This window comes from Dermacentor andersoni, chromosome 10 (genome assembly GCF_023375885.2).
Source record: "Dermacentor andersoni chromosome 10, qqDerAnde1_hic_scaffold, whole genome shotgun sequence".
Lineage (NCBI taxonomy): Eukaryota > Metazoa > Arthropoda > Arachnida > Ixodida > Ixodidae > Dermacentor > Dermacentor andersoni.
In genome coordinates, this window is record NC_092823.1 from 129123168 (window position 1) to 129147939 (window position 24772).

At 42.9% G+C, this 24772-nt stretch overlaps 1 protein-coding gene across 1 annotated transcript; it reads left to right on the plus strand.

Annotated features, from left to right (window-relative positions):
* The first annotated feature begins 1807 nt into the window (after positions 1–1807).
* On the plus strand, positions 1808–23965 carry LOC126546221 (venom metalloproteinase BumaMPs1-like). The gene is made up of 14 exons (XM_050194372.2): positions 1808–1916; positions 5032–5204; positions 6262–6354; positions 6551–6671; positions 7281–7343; positions 9840–9979; positions 15777–15848; positions 16153–16274; positions 16566–16618; positions 16921–17029; positions 17798–17965; positions 18705–18846; positions 22240–22353; positions 23786–23965. The coding sequence occupies exons 1-14, from the start codon at positions 1868–1870 to the stop codon at positions 23828–23830; spliced, it is 1464 nt and encodes a 487-aa protein (XP_050050329.1). The 5' UTR covers positions 1808–1867; the 3' UTR covers positions 23831–23965.
* The last annotated feature ends 807 nt before the right edge of the window (positions 23966–24772 follow it).

Sequence of the window (24772 nt, forward strand, 5' to 3'; positions counted from 1 at the left end):
CTCATGACAGGATTTAGGCAAAAGCGTTTCGTTATAGAAACCTCAAATAAAACCCACAGCTGAGATTTCTAAAAGATATCACGGCGTTCTGTAGTGCGTGAAAACATTAGAAGTGTCGCTTGTTGTAGTTTCCAAAACACCATGGTGTGCATTTTCCAAGCTTTGCCAAGCAACTCATGCCGAAGTCAGGTTCATAGAAGAAAAAAAAAAAAAGAAACCCTAAGCGATGCATCGCCTGTTACTTCAACAAAGTATCGTCCAGCTCAATACTCAAACCTACACAGCCTTCAAACTCCTGGTGCATAATTTCAAGTCAGGTTGAATCTTCTTTTTCAATACAACGGCAGTTCAAAGCAAATGTTTTTGCGTTTCATCAGGCTACTTCTGGACATTCTGCGGTGGTGGAGAGGGCAATCTGGCTCTTCGACTGCGTCAAATCGGGTCAATATATTGGTAATAATTTAATAGAGTAACAAAGGAGTGTTCATGCACCTTTACCTTGCGAATACATGGGCTATTCGTAAATGCATCCAAATCTCTGTGCAAATGGGATTATTCAGCATAATTTTGCGATGCCCATGAGCACAGTAGAGATGGCAAGGGGAGCTCAAATCGCCGCACATGCATGCAGATTGTGTATGCGGGCCAGCTTTAGCCGCTCTTCTAATACCTATGTTTAACCAGCTAACACAGGAAATACTCCGCAGTTGGCAGAACGACGTCAGTTTCACGTGCCCAAGCTGATTGGCCAGGAGAAGGTCAGTGACTCTTTCCTTCACCTCTCTTCAAGAGTTTTCAAGAGCCAGGAGCTCTACGACAAGGACGCAAGAAGAACTCAACAATGTCCGTGCCCTTAACTGACGCGTTTGTTTTGACAAACGAGGCACCTAAGTATTTTTTTTCGGGGGACAGTGCTTTGCTATAAAAATTTTGTTCACAACACATAAGCTAGTTCTAGGTCCTTAGGTATGAATGATAAAAGCGGTGGTCACGCTCTATACCCTTCTGTACTCGTTAACATAAAACAGGACGAAGTTGTGCAAACGGATTAGTTGATAATATGGGACGATGTGCGCAATGCGAAAGCGGACAAATGACATAAAAAGACGTTACGTTCGTGTTTGAAGCTGATCCAGCGTAATTATTTTACTGACTTAGCTTTGTGAGAATATTTGGAGCGTCAAAGCACTTTGACAAAACGGCTCACTAGCGAAGAGGATCAGGAAATAACTCCGTATGTTTAGAATAGAGCGTCTGTTGAACGTTTTAAAAGCGCTGAGATTTTAAATAAACGTTTTATATGACAGTTTTAAAGGAAAGTTTTAAATGAACGTTTTCAATGCAGCAGTGAATAAACACGGAAATACATGGTACACCAATGCACTGTACAAAACACGGACACGAAAAACGATAAGTACAGCAGGGACGCCTTCTCGTTCTTCTGGCGTCCATGTTTTTCACGCCTGTATTTCAATTATATGTCCTTACGAACTTAAGCACCTTTTTTTGCTTTTATAAGCTCAGAAGTTGCTCATAACAAACCATGCGTGTACGTATGGCACTTCCTCACACGTGAATAAACAAGTGAGGTCCCCTACCATTGGCCTTAAATAAACTGAAATGCTAGCCCCTTTTCCTTTTATATACCGTCCTTGGGCAAGATGTGTGAACTGACATAAGCTCAGGTAAATATATGACAGACCAGGTTTGCGGCTGTAAGTTAAAAACTCACATCAAGGGTTGTCGACAGCAGCTGTCTGTCAAGTGGGTAATGCCACATGAAAACACGTATATAACTAAAATCTGCAGTGAAATTTGCGCGCTTGTACACGGAAGAGCTGTCGCTGGGTGCTTACATCTTAGGAGCATGTTCTTTCTAGCATTGTTTATGAGTTTCGTCAACGCCATTTTAGCAGGTGAGTCACAAATATTTAAGCACATCGGCACTGATAGTGAATTTAGTGCCTACTTTAATTTTATAAGACCAACATTACAAAATATGATAGGGCTAATACGAAAATGTTCAAATTATTTATTTTTCTGGTAGCAGTAAACAATAATTAAAACTCCCGCTTTTCAAGATTCGGTGTTTCAACGGGTGCTAATAGGTCCAGTCGGCCAGAAATGTTTGCGGGGACACGGACTCTACGCCAAACGTGGACTTGTAGTCGCTTCAGATGACACTACTAGTTTGTGGATCATTGCGTAGGCCGCAAGAACAACTACTCATATACACCCGCCGCGGTGGCTTAGCGGCTATAGCACTGCCCTGCTAAGCACGAGGTCGCGGGGTGTAATCGTGGCCGCGGCAGCCGCATTACGATATTGACAAAATGCAATAACATCCGTGTCCCTTGCATTGGGAGCACGCTGAAGATCCCCTAGTGGCCAAAATTATTCTAGAGTCCCCCACTGCAGCGTGCGTCATAATAAAATCGTGGTTTTGACATGTAAAACCCTTGGATTCACTTTATTTAATTCAACTACTCCTACAAACTGAAATTTGTATTTCGATACGAATATCACGTGAGTGTGACTGTGATGGCGAATTCTATCGGTCCCTTCTACCACGCTTAGATGTGACCATATTTGGCATGAGTCGCAGCGCAGCCTGTAACTACCTTCCGGAACAATGTTTAGATTCTCGCTCCTATCGTCCTCATGTCATTTATTCAGACTAACAAACATAAATGTGCAGCTATTTACAATTTGCACTAGACTAAGAGAACAGATTCCAAACGGAGAACATACAGTCGATGCTGACGGAGAATTATGTGATGGGTTAAGATTAGAGAATGCAGAGGCAGATGCAGATTAGACAGATGCAGAGAAAAGTGGACATCGCTGGGAAAGACTTTTTTCGTGAAGGGGTAATAAATAGGTTATTGATAACGTGACGTCTTTCAGAGGACACGTGGCTCTCCACATGTGACGCGTTGAAATCTCTTGTGCTGCAGGATATTCCTTACCTTAATATTGGCGTCATCCGCTAGCCCTAATAAGTTCTGGGCCCTAGGATACATGTTATCACCTTAATGACATCCGTCAGTCGGTTGTACTATATACTTGCTGTAGATGTATTCCAGGTTGACATTTTGTTTGTCTACAGAACATAAGGAAAGCGAATGCGACCACTGGCGTTCATCTCGGGCCTTCTGTGCAAATGACGTGTTTTTCCTTTTCGCAGCTGCGGCTATTCTTATATAATTTGGCTCTCACAAGATCATTAATCTATCCGTCTACGCGCATCGACAAAGATGTGTTAGGTCAAGTCGGGATAGCGGAAACCGGGAACCACAATACGAACCGGAGTGCAGCGGTCGCTACAGTTTGTTCGCCAAGGGCTCCAGTTGTACCCGTATATTTACTTTGTGTGAAGTATTCTTGAACTCAACTCAGTTTTTGGCGTGCGTGTTGGCGTTTTCACTGGGCGACCTTGACAACTGTGTACTCTAAAAGTATGCGTCACTGGGTATGTGCACTAGGCCCACTGAACATGTGCCTCTGAAGCCACTGCATATGCGCAACTGGGTATGTCAAACAGGGGTCATAGCGTACGTGCAACAGCAGGGAGTACGTGTTCGTTCGCTTGCTCATTCGATCGTTCGTTCGTTCGTTCGTTCGTTCGCTCGCTCGCTCCTTCGACGTATAAAAACTCTAGGCAATAGGAAAGCGACAAAGCGTGTTTAGCGCCTCATGGGCCCCACCAGCTCAACACACGTCGGTGTCTTGGGAGGCAACAATTCCCGCAATAATTCGCGTCACGTAGATATCAATTGCAGTTTGTCTGCCTGCTTCTTTTTTGTCGTTGTCACCACACCATTCATAGCTTTTATTAAGGCACTGAAGGCTTTGTTTAGTGGGTCCAGGTGTAATATTTCGTTTAAAGGTGCTTTTCCAAGATATATACTGAAAATGGTGAGGGTCGTGTGTGCCACAATTCTGGTCTTATATGTTGTTCGCGTGAATTCAGAAAAAAATGACATGATTAGAACTTGTTGAAAGTATCGGCAAGAAATTCAGGCGAATGGTGGCACAGCGTGACAGGAATTTTATAAGAGATTATGCTATTTTACTGAAAAACACTAATCATGGCCTCTTTTCATAACAAGAACCGCCAGAGCCCTCTGCAATCAAAAAAAATTCCTGCGTTTTAAACATCGCTTCCCGGCCACTTTACCACAGGAATCAAACTTTTAAATCATTGTAACTTCCCACCGTGTTGACATTTTTCTTAGAATATACAGTTTTCGGTATGCACTGGCATCATTAAAGTTGCCAGAGTGCTTTGCAGCCAGCATGAGGAAAAAGCTAAGCGGCATCTTGATCCGCTTATCTCTAGAAGAGTTGCGGAAGCGGTGAACGGGACAACAATACCGCGTACACAACGACACATGATCACTCCCTATATAAATCAATTTTAGTTCACCACCCTCCATTGTTTGCTCCATATTGCTACATTGGCCCTTTCAGGTGGTGCGTACACAACTGTACATGCTACGATACTACATCAGTAGCAAAAATATTATTGAATGGGATAGTTAAAACGTGTCACGTGCGTGTTTAAATACTTCTGATCTGAAATATGCAGCAAGTTTGAATGTCATGGGCAAGACGTTTTAGTAAACCGAGTGGGAAGGTGAATGGTTGAGCATTCTGCTTAGTAAGAGTACGTCGTCTTATGTAGTGGGTTCACACCTTTCGTTGTTTTTCACTACCTGTTGCATCAGTCATAATGTTCGAGTGGCTGGATAGGGGCTTTTCAAGCCTGCTAGACATAAACGTGTTGAGGATATTATATGTGGTGTTCCTGTAGCATGCAATCCACATTCTGTTAACAAAACAAAACGCACTAAAGAATTAAAGCTTTTAATATATTGTACAGCGGTATACTTTTTATGATTCCTAAGCTGAAAGAAATGCCATGAAACTCAACAAATTGAAATGAGGTCTGAAAGGGCTAAACGAGACATATTCCGCAAATTGTCAAATATAGAGCGTCATTTCTGATTTCGCACTTCCTTCCTCAAGTCTCTCTCAGGGAAGAATTAGTTTACCCAAAGTTGTTGCAGCAGAGAAGCGACGACGGACGGTTGCTCCTTCGAATTAACGACGACATGACGCTGCGCCTGCAGAAGAGCTCAGTGTTGGCCGATGACCTCTTTTTCACGACCAATGCCGGCAGGCAGTCCGAAGATACATTGGTGAGAACCTGGCAAATGAGTGCTGCGGGAGCCCGCAAAGTGGAGGAGTGTTCATGAAAGGAAAAAAAAATCATCATTGGTCCGACTTGTAGTGCGAAGCAACAGAGGAGACCCATGCGAGTTTCCCAGAAAGAAAGCCTCACCTGGTCCGAGGTCTGAAACCGGGACCAACGACTTTTCAGAGCTAGCAGATCGCTGAGTGAGAGCGAAATAATCGACAGCTCGAAGCACTGGGATACTAAATACGAACTGCTAGCCTCCTGGTTAGGCCAGCTGGTAGAACGTAAAGGCGTTGGTCTCGAGTTCATATCCCGGATCAGGGTGGATCTTTCTTCAACTGCAAAGCTTTCGTTCTGAGAAACTCGTGTTGGTGTCCTTTGTAGCTTCGAGTTACTAGCTGTTTAGGTGACAGTTTTCCCTTTCATCGGTGAGAACACTGTCAACAGCTCTCAACACGAATTATCATTGCACACGGTACGACTTCGATATTTACTACTGAAGGGACCCTAAAGCAAAAAGTAATTAAATATGTAATGTTAAATTGCCTAAATAACAGAAAAGCCACTTTTCCCGCGAAAGGAGGTTTTGTAAGCCATCAGAGGCGCAAAAACGAAAGACGAGTAGTCGCGACGCCGTTAATCTCCCGTTGCTCAGGCGTAGCAACTTTTCTTCAGTTAAGATGGACTGAATTGCAACGTAAGAGAGCGACAGATTGTACTTGGCTTGTTTAGAGAGTTTTACAGTGCCCCAATGATCAAAAGATCAAAAATTAAATGAAATCCGTGACGTCACAGTGACATGCACCTTGCTGGGATTTTGGCGTGATATTAAAGAAACGGTTGTTTGGCCTTCGTTTTATCGTCATGCAGTTATACCGAAATAAATGAAAACAAAGTTGTGAGACAATACCTTACTTTATCTGCCTTATCGGCCTTATCTGTCATAATATGGCCTGCCGAAAGTGACAAACTGTTTCTCTTTGGTGTCCCTTTAGTGTCTTTACTTAATGACAAAAATTTATTTTGCCGGCTTTGATTAAAGCACTCTTTTTATCCAGTGGAATGGATCTCGTATAGAAGAAAACCTGTACCACGACAGCAAGTATCAATCGTCGATTATGCTTTACGAAGACGACCACTCAGTGAAAGTGGTAAGCGCGTCATTCATCAGATTCTTGAGTTTAATTTACTACAGTGCAGTATGACGGTGCGCAAGTAAAAATGGATTTAGTCCCAAAAAAGCTTCAGACACATTCAAAATCTTGTGTCATCTAGTGCATAGTTTACATGAATATCTTATAAGCACCGGGTTTATCAAGTGGACCTCTTTTTTTCCTTCTTTTTCAGGAAGGTATATTAAGCGCGACATTGAGGATAAAACCAATGCCATCAAGCGAACGCTCCGGAGATGCTTCAATACTTCATAAAGTTTACGAAATTGACGACGTAAAGCAAAAGTTTGACGAAAGTTAGTACGGAATGGGGTATTTTTGGTATCTCTATCCATCTTAGAGTCGCACAAGCCTTACGTTATCTTGTAGACTTAATGATTCACCTGAAAGGAGTTCAGGCAACTGTTTCTAATGTCATTGTGCTTATGTTATTGCCAATAGCGCTACCGACACTCATAAATGTGCTTGATCATATTTGTTTTGTTGTTTGTCTTGCTTTGACTAAAGGAATTCGTGATGTATCTTCACTCACCTAATTGATTGATGTAATGTCCCATGACAACAGAAGGCACCGTCAAACTATTTTCATTACAATTTTAGGAGAAAGTACCGAGAACGCCAAATAGTAGACAGAAGCATACTGTCCTATGCTAAAAAGAAATAATATGTACGATGTTTCAAGCACAGCTTCACGAACAACGCGACACAAAAATCGCAGGTCATCTAAAGCAGTCTCGCAAGCTACACGCGCCTTGAGTGCACGTGTTGAAACCAGGGTCGGTTCCATTGGGCGCAACATGCAAGCGTAGTTCACATCATTTCTCGTTCAAGCACTGTCCCAGTCAAGTTGACTGCTACAAACTCTTGCTTCTTCGAGAAATGTTGGTGCCGTCTGCCTTTTTCAGCGGCTGATACTTGGATCACACCCTTCAATGTTCCTTGGTTCAACGCGCCATGGGGGTCGTCGAGTAAGTGCTGCGATATTTTCTTTCCTTTTTCTGACAGGTAAACTTGAATGACATGACGCGGTTAACTCGGTAGCGTGCATATTTAGTCGAGCTGGTAATCCGTTACTGCTCTGACCAAAGCACACGTAAAAGAATACGGTAGATAAAGGGAAGACAGTGGTGGAGACAACCATGTGCACCTGCGCAAACATAAGTTAAAACATAAGTAACCTATCTGCTGCTACTTTATTTGCCGAGTAAGGGACTTCTCCAAAATGTTTAGAGCATGGCCTGCAGTAGTTGTTCAAACTCAATTCAACTTCATTGTCCGTATTTCTCGTGGCAATTCAATAATTAACGCTGAAGAAGAAAGATTTTTTTGCAACTTCTTTCGATCTTAACAAGAAATGTCAGCTTCTTCAACAAATGCTCATACAGTTCAATAAATTCCAAATGCGTGCAGTGGCTTAGAATCATACTCACAGCAAACGGCTGTCACTGCTTGCAAGCGGAGGGTCACATACCACTGCCGTGCTGGCTAGCTGTTTTGACTGGTACCGTCTGTCTGGTAGCTCCTGACAAACCTTCCTTTAATTTAACGGCAGAACTTTATTTGTATGTGTTAAAACACTCTTACAGAAAACACCAAGAATGATTGGCGTAATGCATTTGTAGAGGCGTGCCCCAACCATACAGCTTCTGTTCACAGGTCGTGTCATGGAAAGCCATCTAGTAAACCACACAATGTTACCTCTTGCTCACTAGAAGTATATCATAGACAAAAATATGCTGAAATAAAATCTACTGCAAACATTGTCACACGCAACGGGTTACACGTGTCCCCACATGTCTGCCACATTTCACAACCAAAGCGCTGTCGCAAAGTCATGACGACGAGGCAAAGCACCGGGCTTCTGCATGTGATTCCACACAGACAAGACGAAGGAGCTGCGGTTGTTGCGTACATTTACGTACGCCTCATACGTAGCAAACATTTATGCGGATTAACCACAAAGCGTCATTTAACGTAGAAGCCCTGATCCCGTGAACAACCAGCACGCATAGTAAAATCCCGAGCTCTTTAGTCATACCGTTTGCGAAAATCTCCATAAGCCCCGTGTTGCAGAATCCGGCAACGATAATTCGCCGAAAACGTGGGAGTCTGCTGATTGGCGCGTCACCTTTGAACCGCAAAGATAACCACAAGGTGGTGCTCTTTTTAGTAGGCATCAAAAAGGAAGCCTAAAATTGACAACATTTCATACGAACATCGTATTTCAGTCGAATTTGCTAATCGTAGCGCTTTCGGAAGTTTTATGTTTAGTTCCTTGACAACACAGAAGAAAGGGCCTCGGAACGAGAAGCTACAATAGGTGGCATTATAGGCGCTAGCCGTCCATGCACTGAAGAAAAATATTACTTTGTTGCTCACTGGTGCCACGTCAATACACCCATAGACTGGCACTCGCAGCATGCTCGGTTTGGGAAACGAAGTTTCGTAGCTGGCACAATCAGATAATTTTTTTACAATCTGTATGATCTCGCTATTCTAAATATTCATGCGAAACAAAATGATTGCAAGTGCGAAAATCATGTTTCCGATTGTCCTGCAGCTAATCGCCGCATTTGAGAGTTGCCCATAAATGGAACTGGTTCGAAAAACATTAGTCAACTAACGGTATTAGTCTAATGCCTCCGTGGTGCTGTGTGCGCAATTGTACACGCGCCGCATAGATCTTGAGATACTTCTCACGGAAACTCAGCTGCAAGTTTGAATAATATGCCCACGTTGTTTTAGTGAAATGATTTTTTAGGTTGATGGCTGGGCGTTTGTTCTGAGTGTCCATACGTCTGCATGTAGCAGGTCCACTTTTCGTTTTTCGCAGTGTCTACATCAAGCTTATTCTTCATGAGGCTTGACATATAGCTTTTGAAGCATGTTAGGCTGCAAATTATTCATATTCTTGTATCTGACATTCCTGCAGAAAGTTTTATCGTGTCGTCCGCATTCTGTAATCTCTGAAAAGTTCACCAGAGAATTGTCAACGCTTAATCTGTTTTCCGACAGTACCTTTTTCGTGTTAGTAAGATCTTGATGAGGGCTAGTTGGTTCATACTTAGAACTGAGGTGAAACAGCGCGAAAAAGACGAGGACACATGATTTCCTTTCAATGTGATTTCTTTTCCCGACAAGGCATATCTTGCCTTGTCGGGAAAAGAAATCACATTTTTGGAAGAAAGATTAAAATGATGATTTGCAGATGTTTTTGCGACTGATGTGCGCATGCCTATGCTGAAGAAGCTATAAATGTCCGGTTATTTTCTAATAAATTTCCAGTTGGCAGTCAGCGCTTGTCTGTGGTACTTGTTTCCTTGTGTCCGCGTCTTTTTCGCGCTGTTTCACCTCAGTCCTTTTTCGTGATTCGGAAGGTGCAAGAAATGAGGTGAAACTAAATTCTGGATGGGCAGAGTAATCTTGCACCTGAAATAAGCTGTAAGATGCTGTATATCTCGCAGCTCAGCCACCACCACCGGCGAATGGGGAGCTGCCCGAAGAGTACGTCGCAGAAGTCCATGTAGTGTCTTGCAGCAGCCACGAGAAGCAGTTCGAGACAAACGAAGAACTCATCGCCTACATCGCCGTCTTAATGAACGCAGTAAGCCCCACTCTTCCTGAGCGGCCTCTTTCCTGTGTATCTTCTGCTCTATAGATAAGATATTGGTCTCCATTTCTTGTGTTGTATCATTTAACCCTGGTCACTTAACAAGTCCTTTGAAAATGTCGCGTACTTCGTTTACAAATAGAAAGTGATCATCATGATTATCCGCCTGTTTTATGTCCACTGCAGGACGAAGATCTCTCCCTGCGATCTCCAATTACCCCTGTCCTGCGCCAACCGATTCCAGCTAGTGCCCGCGAATGTCCTAATTTCATCGCTCCACATAGTCTTCTGTCGTCTTCGATTGCGTTTCCCTTCTCTTGGTACCCATTCTGTAACCCTAATGGTCCAGCGGTTATCTAACCTACGTATTACATGAACTGCCCTGCTCCATTTCTTTTCGCTTGATGCCAGTTAGAATATTGTCTATACCCGTTTGCTCGCTGATCTAAACCGCTCTCTTTCGTCTCTTAACGTTATGCCTTGCAATCTTCGTTCCGTTGCTGTTTGCGCGGTTCTTAACTTGCTCTCAAGCTTCTTTGTCAGTCTCCAAGTCTCTGCCCCATATGTCAGCACTGGTAAAATACAATGATTGTATACCTTCCTTTTCAATGATAATGGTAAGCTTCCAGTCAGGAGCTCGCGATGTCTGCCGTATACGATGCAACCCATTTTTATCCTTCTGTGAATTTCCTTCTCATGATCAGGATTCACAGTGCATAATTGACCTAGGTAAACGGACTACTTCGCGGAATCTAGAGGCCGACTGGCGATACTGAACTCTTGTTTCCTTGCCAGGTTATTGAACATTATCTTTGTTTTCTGTATATTAATCTTCAACCCCACTCTTTCACTTTCTCTGTTAAGGTCTTCAATCATTTGTTGTAACTCATCTCCATTGTTGCTCAATAGAACAATGTCATCGGCAAATCGAAGGTTGCTGAGATTTAGAACGACAGAAAGCTGAGCTAGTTGGTAAGGATTCATTATGCAAAAAAGTGGTGAGGCGTGCAGACAGGACACAAGAGTAGAGAAGTGGACAACACGAACGCCGACTATCAACTGAAGGAAGCACTGAGGCGAAAAAGAAAGAAGACACAAACCTCATCTGCGCAAACTCAGGAAAGGTATCACCACGTGTCAGTCGGGTACATGTGTCGGTCTACGTGAGAGATAACTGTTAAGGCACGCGTCTTATAGATACGCGTCTTATGGTAGAGGCATGGCATATCTATAACGGTGGAAGTGCGTGCGTGAGTCAGCCTTCGATTACCTTACATAAGGAAGAGATTAAGTGCCTTAACAGTTATCTCTCACGTAGACCGACACATGTACCCGACTGACACGTGGTGATACCTTTCCTGAGCTTGCGCAGATGAGTTTTGTGTCTTCTTTCTTTTTCACCTCAGTGCTCCCTTCAGTTGATAGTCGGCGTTCGTGTTGTCCACTTCTCTACTCTTGTGTCCTGTCTGCACGCCTCACCTCTTTTTTGCATAATGTTGCTGAGATATTCGCCGTCGATCCTTACTCCTAAGCCTTCCCAGTTTAATAGCTTGAATACTTCTTCCAAGCACGCAGTGAATAGCATTGGAGAGATTGTGTCTCCCTGTCTGACCTCTTCCTTTATAGGTATTTTCCTACTTGTGTAGAATTAAGGTACCTGTAGAACCTCTATAGATATTCTCGAAGGTATTTACGCAAGCGTTCTGTACTCCTTGATTACGTAATGCCGCTATGACTGTTGGTATCTCTACTGAATCAAATGCCTTTTCGCGATCTATGAAAGCCATATAGAGAGGCTTATTATACTCTGGGGATTTCTCAATAACCTGATTAATGACATGGATGTGATCCATTGTAGAGTATCCCTCCATGAAGCCAGCCTGTTCCCTTGGTTGACTAAAGTCCAGTGTTGCCCTTATTCTATTGGAGGTAATTTTGGTAAATATTTTATATAATACTGGGAGTAAGCTAATGGGCATATAATTTTTCAATTCTTTAACGTCTCCTTTTTTGTGGATTAGTATAAAGGTTGCATTCTTCCAGTTTTCTGGGACCTTTGCAGTCGATAGACACTTCGTATAAAGAGCCGCCAGTTCTCCAAGCAATATGTCCCCTCCCTCTTTGATTAAATCGGCTGTTATTCCATCTTCTCCTACCGCTCTCCCTCGTTCCATGTCTTGCAAGGCACTTCTGACCTCAGCGCTAGTTATAGGAGGAGTTTCTGTATCCTGTTTGATACAAAAAATAAGTCTATTAATACTCACACATTAGGCAGTTTTACTTTGCCCTTAGCGCTACTGGCTTTTGAGGAATACTGGGTTATCGCAAACATGGCTATTTGGTTTGCGGCGCCATCTGGTGTCGAATATTTTTATCAGAGAGGACACACAGCGGTTATAGCAGTAACTAACCATACTGAGTTAGCTTGGGGACTGGTGTGAAGTACTGGCAGTGATGTAATCGTTAACACGTTGCCTTGATTTCTTTTTCTTGGACAAAAACAGCAATGTAACACGAAAACGTATCTAATGTGGTGTCATTGGACAAAGCCCAGCTAGATGTCATCACTAGTGCTGTAGTTGCAGTTCGCATCTCCAGTACGCAGTATGTCGTCAAGGCTAATACTTTTGGAGACAACCCAGAACTCCCCTATTACTATCTCATATCGTAATACTTTAGGGGGATAGGGCCCAAGAGTTCGCTGCAATATATCTGTAAAACATTGCGAGAAATTGGCAACACATTAAAGAAAAGATCAAAGTATCTAAACAAAGTTACATTTCTTCGCTTGGCATGAAGTTAAAAGGAAGTCCTAAAGAATTTTGAAAATTTGTGAAAGCGAACAGTAAGGAGATGACCACAATGACTAATTTAGTATTGTTGAGAATACCGTGTACGACGATTACGAGAAGGCTTGCTGTCTGAATTCCTATTTAAATCCGTCTTCTACGTGCACTGATGACCTACCTGAAGTACGTGAAATGCCTGAGTACATGCCCGTGGTTACTGTCACGTACAATGGTGTCCTTAAGCTGCTTACAAATGTAAAGGCGAAAGCAGCTTGCAGTCCTGACGGTATACCGTCTCAGGTAATGAGAGCTTGTTCTGAAGCACTAGCCCACTTCCTAGTTGTGTTATTTAATGAATCATTGCACAGTAGTTCATTGCCTGCTTAATGGAAGGTAGGTGATGTAGTTCGAAGTCATAAAGGCGGACCTAAAAATTCAGTGCAAAAATACAGGCCCATATCTCTGACGTCCGCAAGCTGTCAAACAATTGACCATATTATTTACACTGCCGTATTGAAACAACTTCATAACAATAATTTCTTTTTGAATTCCCGACATGGGCTTAGCCTTGTATTGTCATGTACAACGCAACTAGTAGAATTCTGCCATGATCCGTTTCCCTTTTATAAGTCTGGATTTCAAATCGACTGCCAATTTTTGGATTTTAAGAAAGCTTTTTGATTTTGTTCCTCATGCTTTACTAATACATAAGTTATCCTGCCTCTCAATACACCCTACTATAATCAATTGGATTAGTAGTTACTTAACTGGGCGCACTCAGCACGTTCTGGTCGATGCAGTTTCATCAACTCAAGCCACCGTAACTACAGCTGTCCCGCAAGGCTCAGTTCTGGGGCCGTTATTTTTACCTTACATGAATGATATTGTGCAGGGCCTTGAACGGAAAGTGAATTTAGCTGCAGATGATTGTATTGCTTATAGAAATATGCTAAACATAAGAGATGTCTCCAACTTACAGGATGACCTCAACAGGATTCATGAATGGTGCCAAAAACTGGAGGTGGCTTTTAACAGTTCAAAATGTCAGTTCATGTCATTTACCCGAAAGCGTCTGTCGGGGAGATCACTTTATAACTTGAATGACCTTTCTCTTGACCTTTCTCTTGAAAAAAGCATTATAAATATCTTGGTGTCTTATTTTCTCAGAAAACTTATGGTGGAATAAACATATTGAATATCTCCCTTTAAATTTGTCCAGAATACTAACCTCATTAGACGTAATTTTTATCAGGCCCCTGTAAATGTAAAAGATGAACTTTACGTTAGAAATGTGCGTCCAATTCTTTGACACCTTTGTTTAGCGTGGGACCCTCAAACCTCGTATCTTGTTGAAAACCTCGAATGAATTCAAAACGGTGCGGCGAGGTTTAGTTCTCGCAACTATGACTTTTGCAACAGTGTCTCAGCAATTAAAGAAAATCTAGGCCGGAAATAATTAGAGCATCATCGAATGACCGCAAAACTGCAAATGCTTTTCTAGATATATTCTGGTGTCACCGGATTGGACAAATATCTGTACATTTTGCCTCCCCACTTTGTCTTTCACCGAAGTGATAATGATTATAAAGTTCTAGAAATGCGCTGTCGCACTGAACTTTTGCGCAGTTCAATTTTCCTGGACACTTAAACTCTGTGAAATAGGCTCCCTACGAGCATTAATCAATGTAAAACCTGTGCCGAGTTCAAATATTTATCGTTAAATTTATCATACTGCATATTACCATGTTATCATTTCTTCCCATGTGTCTTTGTTTATGGTTTGCCTATTGCAACAATTTACCTTTTGCTTTATAGTTGCCTCCTCTTTTTTTCTGAGCTTTCTGTATATGTATATTTTCTTTTCGGAGTCAGTCCTTTCTGTGCCAGTGTATCTCTGAAAAAAAAGGGTTGGCGATCAGGTTCACAAAGCAGGGAATTATGCACTCGAACTCAGCATCCGACGAGGAAATAATTATATGAACGATGCACTGCCACTAAGCTTTCTTTAGACGGTGAGGATATAAAACTAATGTAAAGTTAGTGGTCATTTAAAGTGAATCGTGGTTCTACAAGAAACATTATAAAGAATATCTTGCGATTCCCCACTAAATTTTTATACATGATCCTGCGTAAGCTAATTAATAGTCACATGGACGTTAATGATTGAAAGGAACGGAGCACAAAGCGTGGCAAGGTCCATGCATGATAAATACGAAATAATGCAAAGCCCCTAATAAAAGTTAAACACACATTCTATGCTTGACGCATTTCAATCTTAAATAAAATAATTGCTGCCAAACTTGCGATACCGGCTATAATATTTCACTAAAAATTAAATATTTCGTTTTCTGACGGTAGGCGCAGCCAGAAAAAAAGCGAGAGCAATAATCTTGTTCAATTTCACTGTGTTCATTATACTTTGGTGCTCAATTTTAGCCAACATTTGAAAAGTTTAAGAGCCCCTTCGTGTCAGTGTCCAGGCTGTGGGACGTCGTTAGAATAGGCTAAATAAACTTGATGCAGGCAACAGTTTGATGAAAATTAGTCTGGTCACCTGTCATAACGAAGAAATTATTGTTGGTTCAATAAGTACCCCTAGGTGTTTGGGGGTTTCGTAAGGAACGTGAGAAAAAATTTATGTGGATATTGCTGCGGCTTGTATAAAAACTCTTATAGACATGAAACGATGTTTTTGAGCGTTGTCTTTTTCCCTATATGCAATAACTTCTTCATTGTCAAAAGTACTTGCATTTAGGGACACGCTTCCATTGTTAGGAACGCGTTTACAAGCATGGATCAACAAAACGGAAGCTCAGAAAAATTAGCTCTTTCTATTCTGCAAGCCATTCTCTTATCAAACGCTTCAAATCCCCGTTAGCACTACCATTAATTGGTGGAAAAGCACATGTATACATTTAAACTGGTATTTGCTGCAGAAGCATCATAGGGAGGACTATTACATTTCCAGCCGAAGTGTTGATCATCGCATTTGACATTTCCAGGTGAATATATGGTACGAAGGAATGGAGAACCCCAGAATAAGGACGAAAATCGTTGGCATTACCCGCAATACAGTAAGCACCAAACTTTTATGGCTATATTTATGATGACAGCTCTGGGGTGGGTTTACAGTGCGGCATGTAACCGGCTTGTGCCAAATGTTTCCGAATGCGAATGTTTTTCGCTGTGTGTACATTGCAGACACCAACACACAAATTGCACGTCAGGTATCACGCCGGAAGGTTTTGTATAAGTGAAAGTAATAGACGCATGGCGCATGATTCAGCAGTCTATACAGAACACGAAAATAAATTATAAGTACTTATCACGTAATAATTTTTTATCATCAGCACTAATTTTTACATCTATTTTTTCCAGGATGGTGACTACGAAGTAAGGGAAGACGGTTATTTAATTGCTGACAGAACTCTCAACAGATTCGCCGAGTATGCCGACCAAAGTATCCCTGGAAACCCTGACGCCGTTTACTTGATGACCAGGTTTTTCTTCTATTGATATATTGACATATGAAGACTGAAATATTCTCGAAATTTGCAGCCAGCATTCTTCTGCACCAACCACACTGCACGGAAAAGAGTTCCGTGTTGTTGTGTGCCCATCAAAAAATAGTGAAAAATCTTATCTATATATTGCGATTTTTTAGTCGTGGAATATATTGAAGCATTTAAAGAGATATGAAGCGTTATTGAAATATGTAAAAATAATGTTACCATTCTTTATACACACTTCGTTCGTTACCATGACTACCACATTGTCATTTCACTTTACAGCCAGGAAATGGCATCTATTTCGCTTTCTGGAACTATCGACACTGGCGTCGCAGGTAAGCGTCACGAGTCTGAAAATACGTGCGTTGTCGTGCTCGAAAATAAGTACATGAAATAAATAAAAACAATTGCGCAAGAGAAATAGTACTATAGAAAACGATCACAGATTACAATAGGTTGCTAGTATGACAACACTCGCAAATGTTGGTAGGTCAAAGAAGAACTAGCGCTCCTATACAGCGATTGAATATAAAAAAAAGACCTGCTCGAAAAAGACCTGGAAAGCAAAGCTTTTTACTCATGCATAAGGTGGCAAGGTGGTGGCCTGGGATAACGTTGGCCACCTTTTCTGAAACAGGCCTGGCATTCGTCGGAACGCTGTGCGCATTCCAGAATGTCGCCATTGGTGAAGACCCGGCTGGCAGCTACAAAGGAGTTTACCCAGCCGCCCACGAGCTCGCGCACACGTATGTTCTTTTTTAATCTGCTTTTTTATACTGCCTGCTACATATTCATTGTTATTGAATTGAAAACAAATTGAAACTGAATACCTCTGTGCTCTCCTGAGTTTCCGTACATACGCTATACCGCAGTGTTCCACAAATTATGTTTGTGTTACAGAGCACAATTTGTGGCCTTATATATCTGCGTGTGTCGCCGGTGCTGTGTGAGAGAACGCTAAGGGGAGTTGAGGGGTTATTTTGTTTGGTAATTAAGACCGTACGAAGGACACTGACAGTAAAGTTATAGAAGAAAATAACTGTCATGTGTGCTTGCATTGTGTGATTAATAAGGAAAAGAGACATGACGATTGGCTAAAACTCAACTTGATGCAAGCGCGATGTGGACCTACGTCTTCCACCAACTTTCCACTGCTCACGTCATCGCCTACTGCTTCGTTTGGCACTCGTGCATATTATTTTGTAGTTTACATTTGTTTTGCTGTCGTGCGTTGAGATAATATCTTTGTATCCTTTTATGTATTGTGAGAGAAACTGTCTTTCTCGAAACATTGTTTCTTATTCAATGTGTTCACTGGGCCCACGCAATACAGAATATATTTTTTTTATTTTTTCAATGAGCACCGGACGTGCCACCCTAGGGAAAGCTTAAGGAAATGCGGGGATTTTTAGAGTTATCCAGGAAATATCTTGGGTGTCGAAAGGGTTAATAATGCCATTTTTTTTAATTTGCAGCCTTAGTAATGCGTGCATATAATTACTGGACCACTGCAGGTTGGGCTCAGTCCATGACGGTGATCCCGGAATGAGAGCGATACCCAACAGCCCGGGAGCCAAAGATTGTCCTTGGGAAGAGGGCTACCTCATGAGCTACGCGGACGGCGGCAGTAAAAAGTTCGAGCTGTCACCATGCAGCCAAGGCCAGATACGGGCGCTACTCAGGTACATCTTGGTGAACTGAGAATTAACACCGAAATGAATCCAGAACAAATGCCGCGAATGATTCACGCAGACATAAGGTGTTTGGTTGTTTACGGAAGAAGGAAAAAAAGAACAGCTTTGAAGCGAACGACAACTTTGAAACAATTACGAAACAAGCCAAAGGGAAAGGTTCGTGAGGAAAGGTCCTGATAGCACCATGAGGTAGGCAGGCAACAGGTTCCGACTGAGCTGGTGGGTTTGTCACCTTACATAGAGAATCCTGAACTGCACCCCAAAAACCTGCCGTAACATTAGCGATAACACAAGACATCTGGAAAACATGTTTTGCTTGCTCTCTTCCCGTGATTCTGTGCATTAGAACTGTAATGAGAGAGGTAAAGGGGACAGCAAACGATGCCCTAGACATTGTCCTCGAGAGACAAAGCTTGTGTGACACCGGCCCCATTTGTGAGCTGTACAATTTCGTGCGTTCAACAGACTCGTGGCATCAAGGCGCATGCACCAACAAATACGATGAAAGCGAATGTACCTTCTGTGGCTGACACGCTGCACTCCAGCGCGAATCTATACGATAAAGGCCAGAAGTGCGCTGTGCGCGTAAGTTAAGGCCACGGAGTCAGCATCAGATTTTAGAGCAAATGACTCAGTCAATGGCTGTGGCGCTCTCTTTGGAGCAATATTCTTGTTTAGAGTCTCGCTTAATTAAAAAAATATGTAGAGATTTCTTTTAAAATTACAGGCACGTGCCGCAGACATGCTTGGACGAAAACTCCGACAAGGATTACATGTCGAGTCATCGGAAAGCACCAGGCCAAGTGATCAGTGCCGAAGATTACTGCAACATTCTGATGAAGCATCAGGGACGCGGCGTTCCGTTGATGGTATAACTTCAACGCAACTGTTTTTCACTACACTCACAAGCCTGGCTTACTACTAGTATATCTAGCATACTAAGACACGAAAAAAGTTTTAATAGCGTCTTGTTGTTTTATACCATGTGGATTCTGTAAAAGAAAACTAAAACAGCAGCTGCGTATGAGTATTTATGCAGTAGCCAAAGAGAGATTGGTGCATTTATGCAGATATCAAAAGTAAGCATCACATTGCTATTTAAAGGATCGCAGTGTTTAACGAACATCAGTGGTGGTTACTAAAAAAAAAGATTGTCTATTTAAGAATCTACATGCGCTGCGGCTCAAGCTATGCTTCTTTCACGAGGGCAGGAGTAAGGTGGGAGAGGGAAGGGGGCTTTGAGTTTTTGTTGTGTGCATGCTAATGGTTATACATCAAAATTTACTCCAGAAGTTCTATAAAGAGACATCCACAAAGTGCCGCCGGCCAGGGTAAAATACCTGACATTCGTCGCTATTCTCGTACAGCTTGAAATAAATCTTATATGCACCCGTAGGGACCCCGAAACGCCATCAATGACATATTGCATTTATTTTTATTTGACGACTGTATGTTTTATTTGAATTTTGTTTCTTCCTCGCGAGACGGGCTTAGGTCGAAAATTTGACTTAACATCTGACCATGGCGTGTTACAGTGGAATGTGTGGTTTGATTATGAAACGTTGTACGGCGTTAGCAAATACGGAAACAAATACAAACTGCGCAGGCTGTACACTGGTCGGGCATTTCGTGTTGGCCTTCGTCTTCCGTAGCACTATAACTGTTCTTTATAATGTCAATAACCAACTAGCCCATTTTTCAGAATTATCGTGGGGTGGTGTATGGGCCTTAACTTCACCGACTCTATTACGGTGGACAAGTTGGACGCATCCCTACTTGTCTCTTTTCGAATGTATTATTGATTGATTATTGATTGGTGGTTTAAGGGTCCCAAAGCTTCATGGGGAGCTATGAACGACGTCGCGTGTCCGGTTAATTTTCGCCCCCGAGGGTTCTGCAACATGAGCTCAAGGTTCGTAACATAAGGGTTTTCGCATGTTTTTTTTAATTGAAGTTGTGTTTTACAGAGTAGCGAAATATGAAGAAACGAGCTCTGTATATTTTATCACATAGTTTATTTTCTTATTGCGACAGCCAGTCAAGCACTCGAAACTGGTTTTGCCTAGTGCGTCTGCCCATTTTGCTACGCTAATCCGACCGTTATTGTCTGAGGATTAACTGCATTCAGGACGCTTCCTCAGCCTGAGCTTCGCCATCGCCATCGAGAGACGGAAAAAAGATAATAAGGAACCAACCCAGGCTGCTATCGAAAAAGCGTTTAACATGCTTCGGGAGCTGGTTATTTGTGGCACTATGATGTCACTGTGTTATGAGTGGCGCTTCCCTTGCCGCCTTTCCGTACGTGTACGCGGGAGCCAACTGTTGCTTCGAGCCCCCCTTCCCCGAGCACCAGCTCGGAACCCCCGTGCCGCGTATGCAACCGCCTCTGATTGCCGACGGTGCCGCGTTTCAAACGACATCGTCGGCACAGCCCCTGTGGGGCGTCTTCGACCAGAGGTGCGGCGTCGCAACGACCCTTTATCAAAACGCTATACTCCGTTTCATACATAGAAGTGAACGCTGTGGAGGCTAGGCAGACTTTTCGCGGTGGCTTCGTTCGCACTTGAGTGTAGCTCTATGTTTTCGTACCTCAGTTGTGCGCAATTGATTTTATAGAGGCTCAGTACTGAATGAAACAACCTTTCCCCCTTAGAAACATACACACTGTGGTATACGGTTGTTAACGCGTTGTTTTAGAACATTAGTATTTTTGTTGTTCTTTGGGTTTTGTTTTTATTTGCAACCCGTCGGAAGGATCCTCTCGTGTATGCTCGTACGAGCGAACGCTGTTGGCGCCCAGCGAAGCACAGACGGAAGGCGCGGAGTGATAACTTTTCTTGACCAAGCTTCATACGTAGTTTACATCAATAGCTGTCAAGAGGGAAGAATGCGAGAATGTTCCTCTTACCACCCAGTGCCGGTGTATAGTACCGTTGGGGCCGTATCACCGTGCGGTCTTTACGACCGTGCCAGACTGCACAATCTTCGGAATCGGCTCACGAAAATGTTCGGGCACAAGAAATTGCCGTTCACTTCCTAAAAGAAGCCGAGCTGAGAATCTAACCGCAGGGAATGTAACCAGTGTCCCTGAAATGAGCAAAACGAGAAGACTGTAAATGCGGGAGCCAACGTTTCGATAAGTGGACTTGCCTTTTTCAAGGCGATGTATGACAAGTCCACTTGTCGAAATGTAGGCTGACGCTGTTACCTTGTTCTCGTTTTGCGCATCGTCTGCAATTTGCATCTCCCGTCTTCCCCGCCCGTGTTATCCCCAGTGTCACTGCAGTAATGTGTTCTTGGGAGCCGGGTGTGCTAACGATATTGCTATGACGCAACATTAAAGGAAATCTTTACTGCATAGAAATAAGATGGCATCTCACTACAAGCGGAATAATTAAAGTACACGCATGGCTACTACACAGGCAGGCAAAAACATACAGCTAACGAAGGCATCCACTTAGGCTGCTACTCTGCAGCTGGGTAAGCACTACGTACAATCAGCATAAATCCTGACGCAGTCAAGCTTTCTGATGAGTTATGTTCTGTTCCCATTTCAACTTATGTTTGTAGCATGTACTGCTGGTGCTGATTCCACAGTTTCATGAAATCACACGAATTCTCACGGGACGACAAAGGTCCTTGACGTGCAGCGGATATGAGTCAGTTAGAAACGACGAGATATCTCTATCTTTCGCCGAGCTGAAGCTGGTAATACGTTATGTCGTGCAACAAGTGCTGTTATAACCCAGCAACAGCGCTTGTTAATTAGTGCAAGGTTCGCTCTTGCTGTACAGCGAATTTGAGAGCAGTGGCGTATGTCCATGCATTTCGGAGGGCGCAAGAATTTATGCTGTAGCAGAAGAGTATGGCAATGTGCGCATAGTTGTTCTTGATCATAGCATAACTGAGCTATTAAATTTCTTGAAATTCCTAATTTATTTGAATTATAACATTACTTTTCAAACACTCTCCGCACCCTCAACCACCTATCCCGGCTCCACTGACTTCCTGGCAATTCTTCCGCAATTAAAGAGCGGAAGTCCTTGAGAAACACACAAACATGTAAAAATAAATTGGCGGCTTTTACTTGGTGATAATGCAGCTATCGCAGCACATGAGTTTAGAGTCGAAGGAATCACTTGGGTCTGATCTCATTTTTCCTGAAGTGTTATTATCCGAGCGCATATTAATACTTCTGTACTCGGAAGGTGTTATAAATGTATGTGACGTTGAGTAACCTTTCATTTTTTTTTCCTTTTTAGAAAGCGGACATGCTAGAACAGTGCCGGTTTCAATGCTGTTTGAGAACGTACTATGGCCCTGGTAGGTGTAATACGGAATTCGTCCCCGAAGGAATGCAGTGTGCTGAAGGCAAGGTATGTAGCTCCAGCATGCTTGTATCTTTACCGCCTTTTTTTAAAATTAATATTCTAACAGACTTTTCATTCATCACATAGAACATACAGCCTATACTCCATGGGATATTGTTTCGTCTTCTGGTAGTCTATTCAGGAGTGGGAACTTGTGATTTTTACAGCAATGACTTGAATGACATGTCCTGAATATAGAACGCACACGGAGTCCCACACCCGTGGGTTGTCCTGCCTCCAATCACCGCAAAACGCTGATTCAGCGTTGCTCTATTCTAAAATTGGCAGTGGCTTAGCTGGGCTATGCCAGGATATACGTAGCGAAAGCTAAGGCATAGCATGGTTAGCCTTAGTAAATCTTGATTGCAAGTCCAGGTTAGTCTGGTTGTCTAGCTATGTTGCGGCGTTTAGCCAGTCGTTCGGCGCGCTGTTCATCTGTTTCCTGGGCGATTCGTTTCCTCTTCATCTCGTTCCGATGTCGATTCCAGGCCTCCTCCTGCTTATCAGAATTGTCGCTGTCCATACTGTCGCCTCAACTGTGGTTGCGGCGCACGTGAGCTTTCCTTTTCAATCCTCGGACATGTTATCAGGCATGTGACGCAGCTGGCGAAGTGAGCGGAGGCGAGCTCAACAACGAGGAACGTGGTGTGAGGTCATACCAAACGGTGGCGGCGGAAAGGCGCGGCGCAGCACAGCGGCGGAACACCTGTGGCTCGGTGCATTGCTCGCTGCTACTAGTGGCACATGCGCAGTAGTGACTAGGAAGCGAGAGAGAAAGAGAGAGAGAGAGAAATATCCGCGGCGAGGCGCGCGTTGTGACGTCATGTGCCTCCTCGGATCACCGCCACGGCGAAATCGCAAGTTCGCGGCCAGTAAAGCTTTCGCTTTAAAATGTCCACTACAAGGATTTTGAGGGACGGCTTGGGCTCAGGCACAATGCGCCTGTACACCTATTGAGTTCGAGTGTCCGGCAGCTAATCGAAAATACGAGGAACCCATCCCTTGCTTGTAATGCAATCCATGCATAATGTAATTGACCATAAATTTGAAATCTCCGCTCTTTTGGTGGTTTGGACTGCTTAACGCTACGCCCGGCCGTTCTTTTTGCATGTTACATAACAAGCACAGAGGGCTTTTATCAAGTCCATTACTTTTTAGCGGAAGCAAGAGCACCACTATTCATAGACAATTCATAGACAATCTCAATTAGCAACGGAGCGGCAATTGTCTGCTAATAAGGAGAAAATGCTTCAAGAACGAGGAGTTTCACATGAATTTGTTAACTAATCACAGGTTTGGTAAGCTGCATCGCAAACTTGTTTCACTAGCTGAACAAAAGCTTTCACTGTGTGATATTCTGGCTGGTCTACGAAAATTTGCTTTACCCTACACGTTGCACAGATATTTCGAAATAATTAAATTACGCTTTTCTTTTCAGACTTGCCGAAAGGGTATTTGCGGCGACTTCAAATGGGAGCGCTAACACTTTCATGGTAGCATCGATGCCTTCAAAATGCGTCACACGGTGACGTGCCTACATTTATCTCATTAGCTTCGGAAATCACACTAACGTGAAAGTCAATGCTAAAAATAAAGTTTTTTTTTTGCTTTTTTGAAATCTGCGGTATTAATTTATGCTTCCAAGCATCCAGCACGTTTGAGTTTTGGGTTTCTAAACTTTTTCGAAATGGGCAATTCTGAATTGCTATATAACAGCTGCAAGCTTGCTCCTGAAATTTTGTGAAATTCAGTGTGAATGTGTGCGTAGCACTGAGGAGTTTCTGTATCTGTGCACTAAATTTTGGAGGAATGAGCAACGAAGCCACGGTGACGGGACTTGAAGTTGCAGTACACACAACAGTAAGTTGTCTTTTTAAACTCTTAAATCTTTTTTCTACTTGAACATTCATATGCGTATGCATATATATATATATATATATATATATATATATATATATATATATATATATATATATATATATGAATGCTCAAGTAGAAAATCATGACTTCACAAAACGCAGTGCCGTCGTCTAGCTTCTTCCTTTGTCGTGTGTCTTAATATGCGTCAAAAAATATGCCTCATTCTCGCCGTAGCTGAACGATCGCTGCACCGGAGTTCTCTCTAGTATTTTTTTAAAGCTATCCTTGCTAAACCAACGCACGTAGCCTGAGCCTCAGTCGTAGCTTTATCTGTAGGCATGCTCATGACCACTCCTCGCTGACAGGTATCAATCCAAGCAATCACCGGTAGATGTCGCAGGTAGGCGCAGTCCAGAGTCGGAACTGGGTCACTCCAGACACATTGGCGGCTGTAATAACAAATTCGTTATGCATAACACAAAAAATAGCTTTTGCAAGGGAGAGAACGACGAAAATTAGGGTGATGGGCGATGATTACTGGCATCGCGCTTGAGTCGGGGCGGTG

Excerpts from the sequence above, each read along its gene's own strand:
- LOC126546221 (XM_050194372.2), top strand. The coding sequence starts at position 1,868 with ATGTTCTTTCTAGCATTGTTTATGAGTTTCGTCAACGCCATTTTAGCA. Across the intron at positions 16,275-16,565 it reads GCCGTTTACTTGATGACCAG|CCAGGAAATGGCATCTATTT; the intron begins GTTTTTCTTCTA and ends TTCACTTTACAG. Across the intron at positions 22,354-23,785 it reads TGCAGTGTGCTGAAGGCAAG|ACTTGCCGAAAGGGTATTTG; the intron begins GTATGTAGCTCC and ends TTTTCTTTTCAG.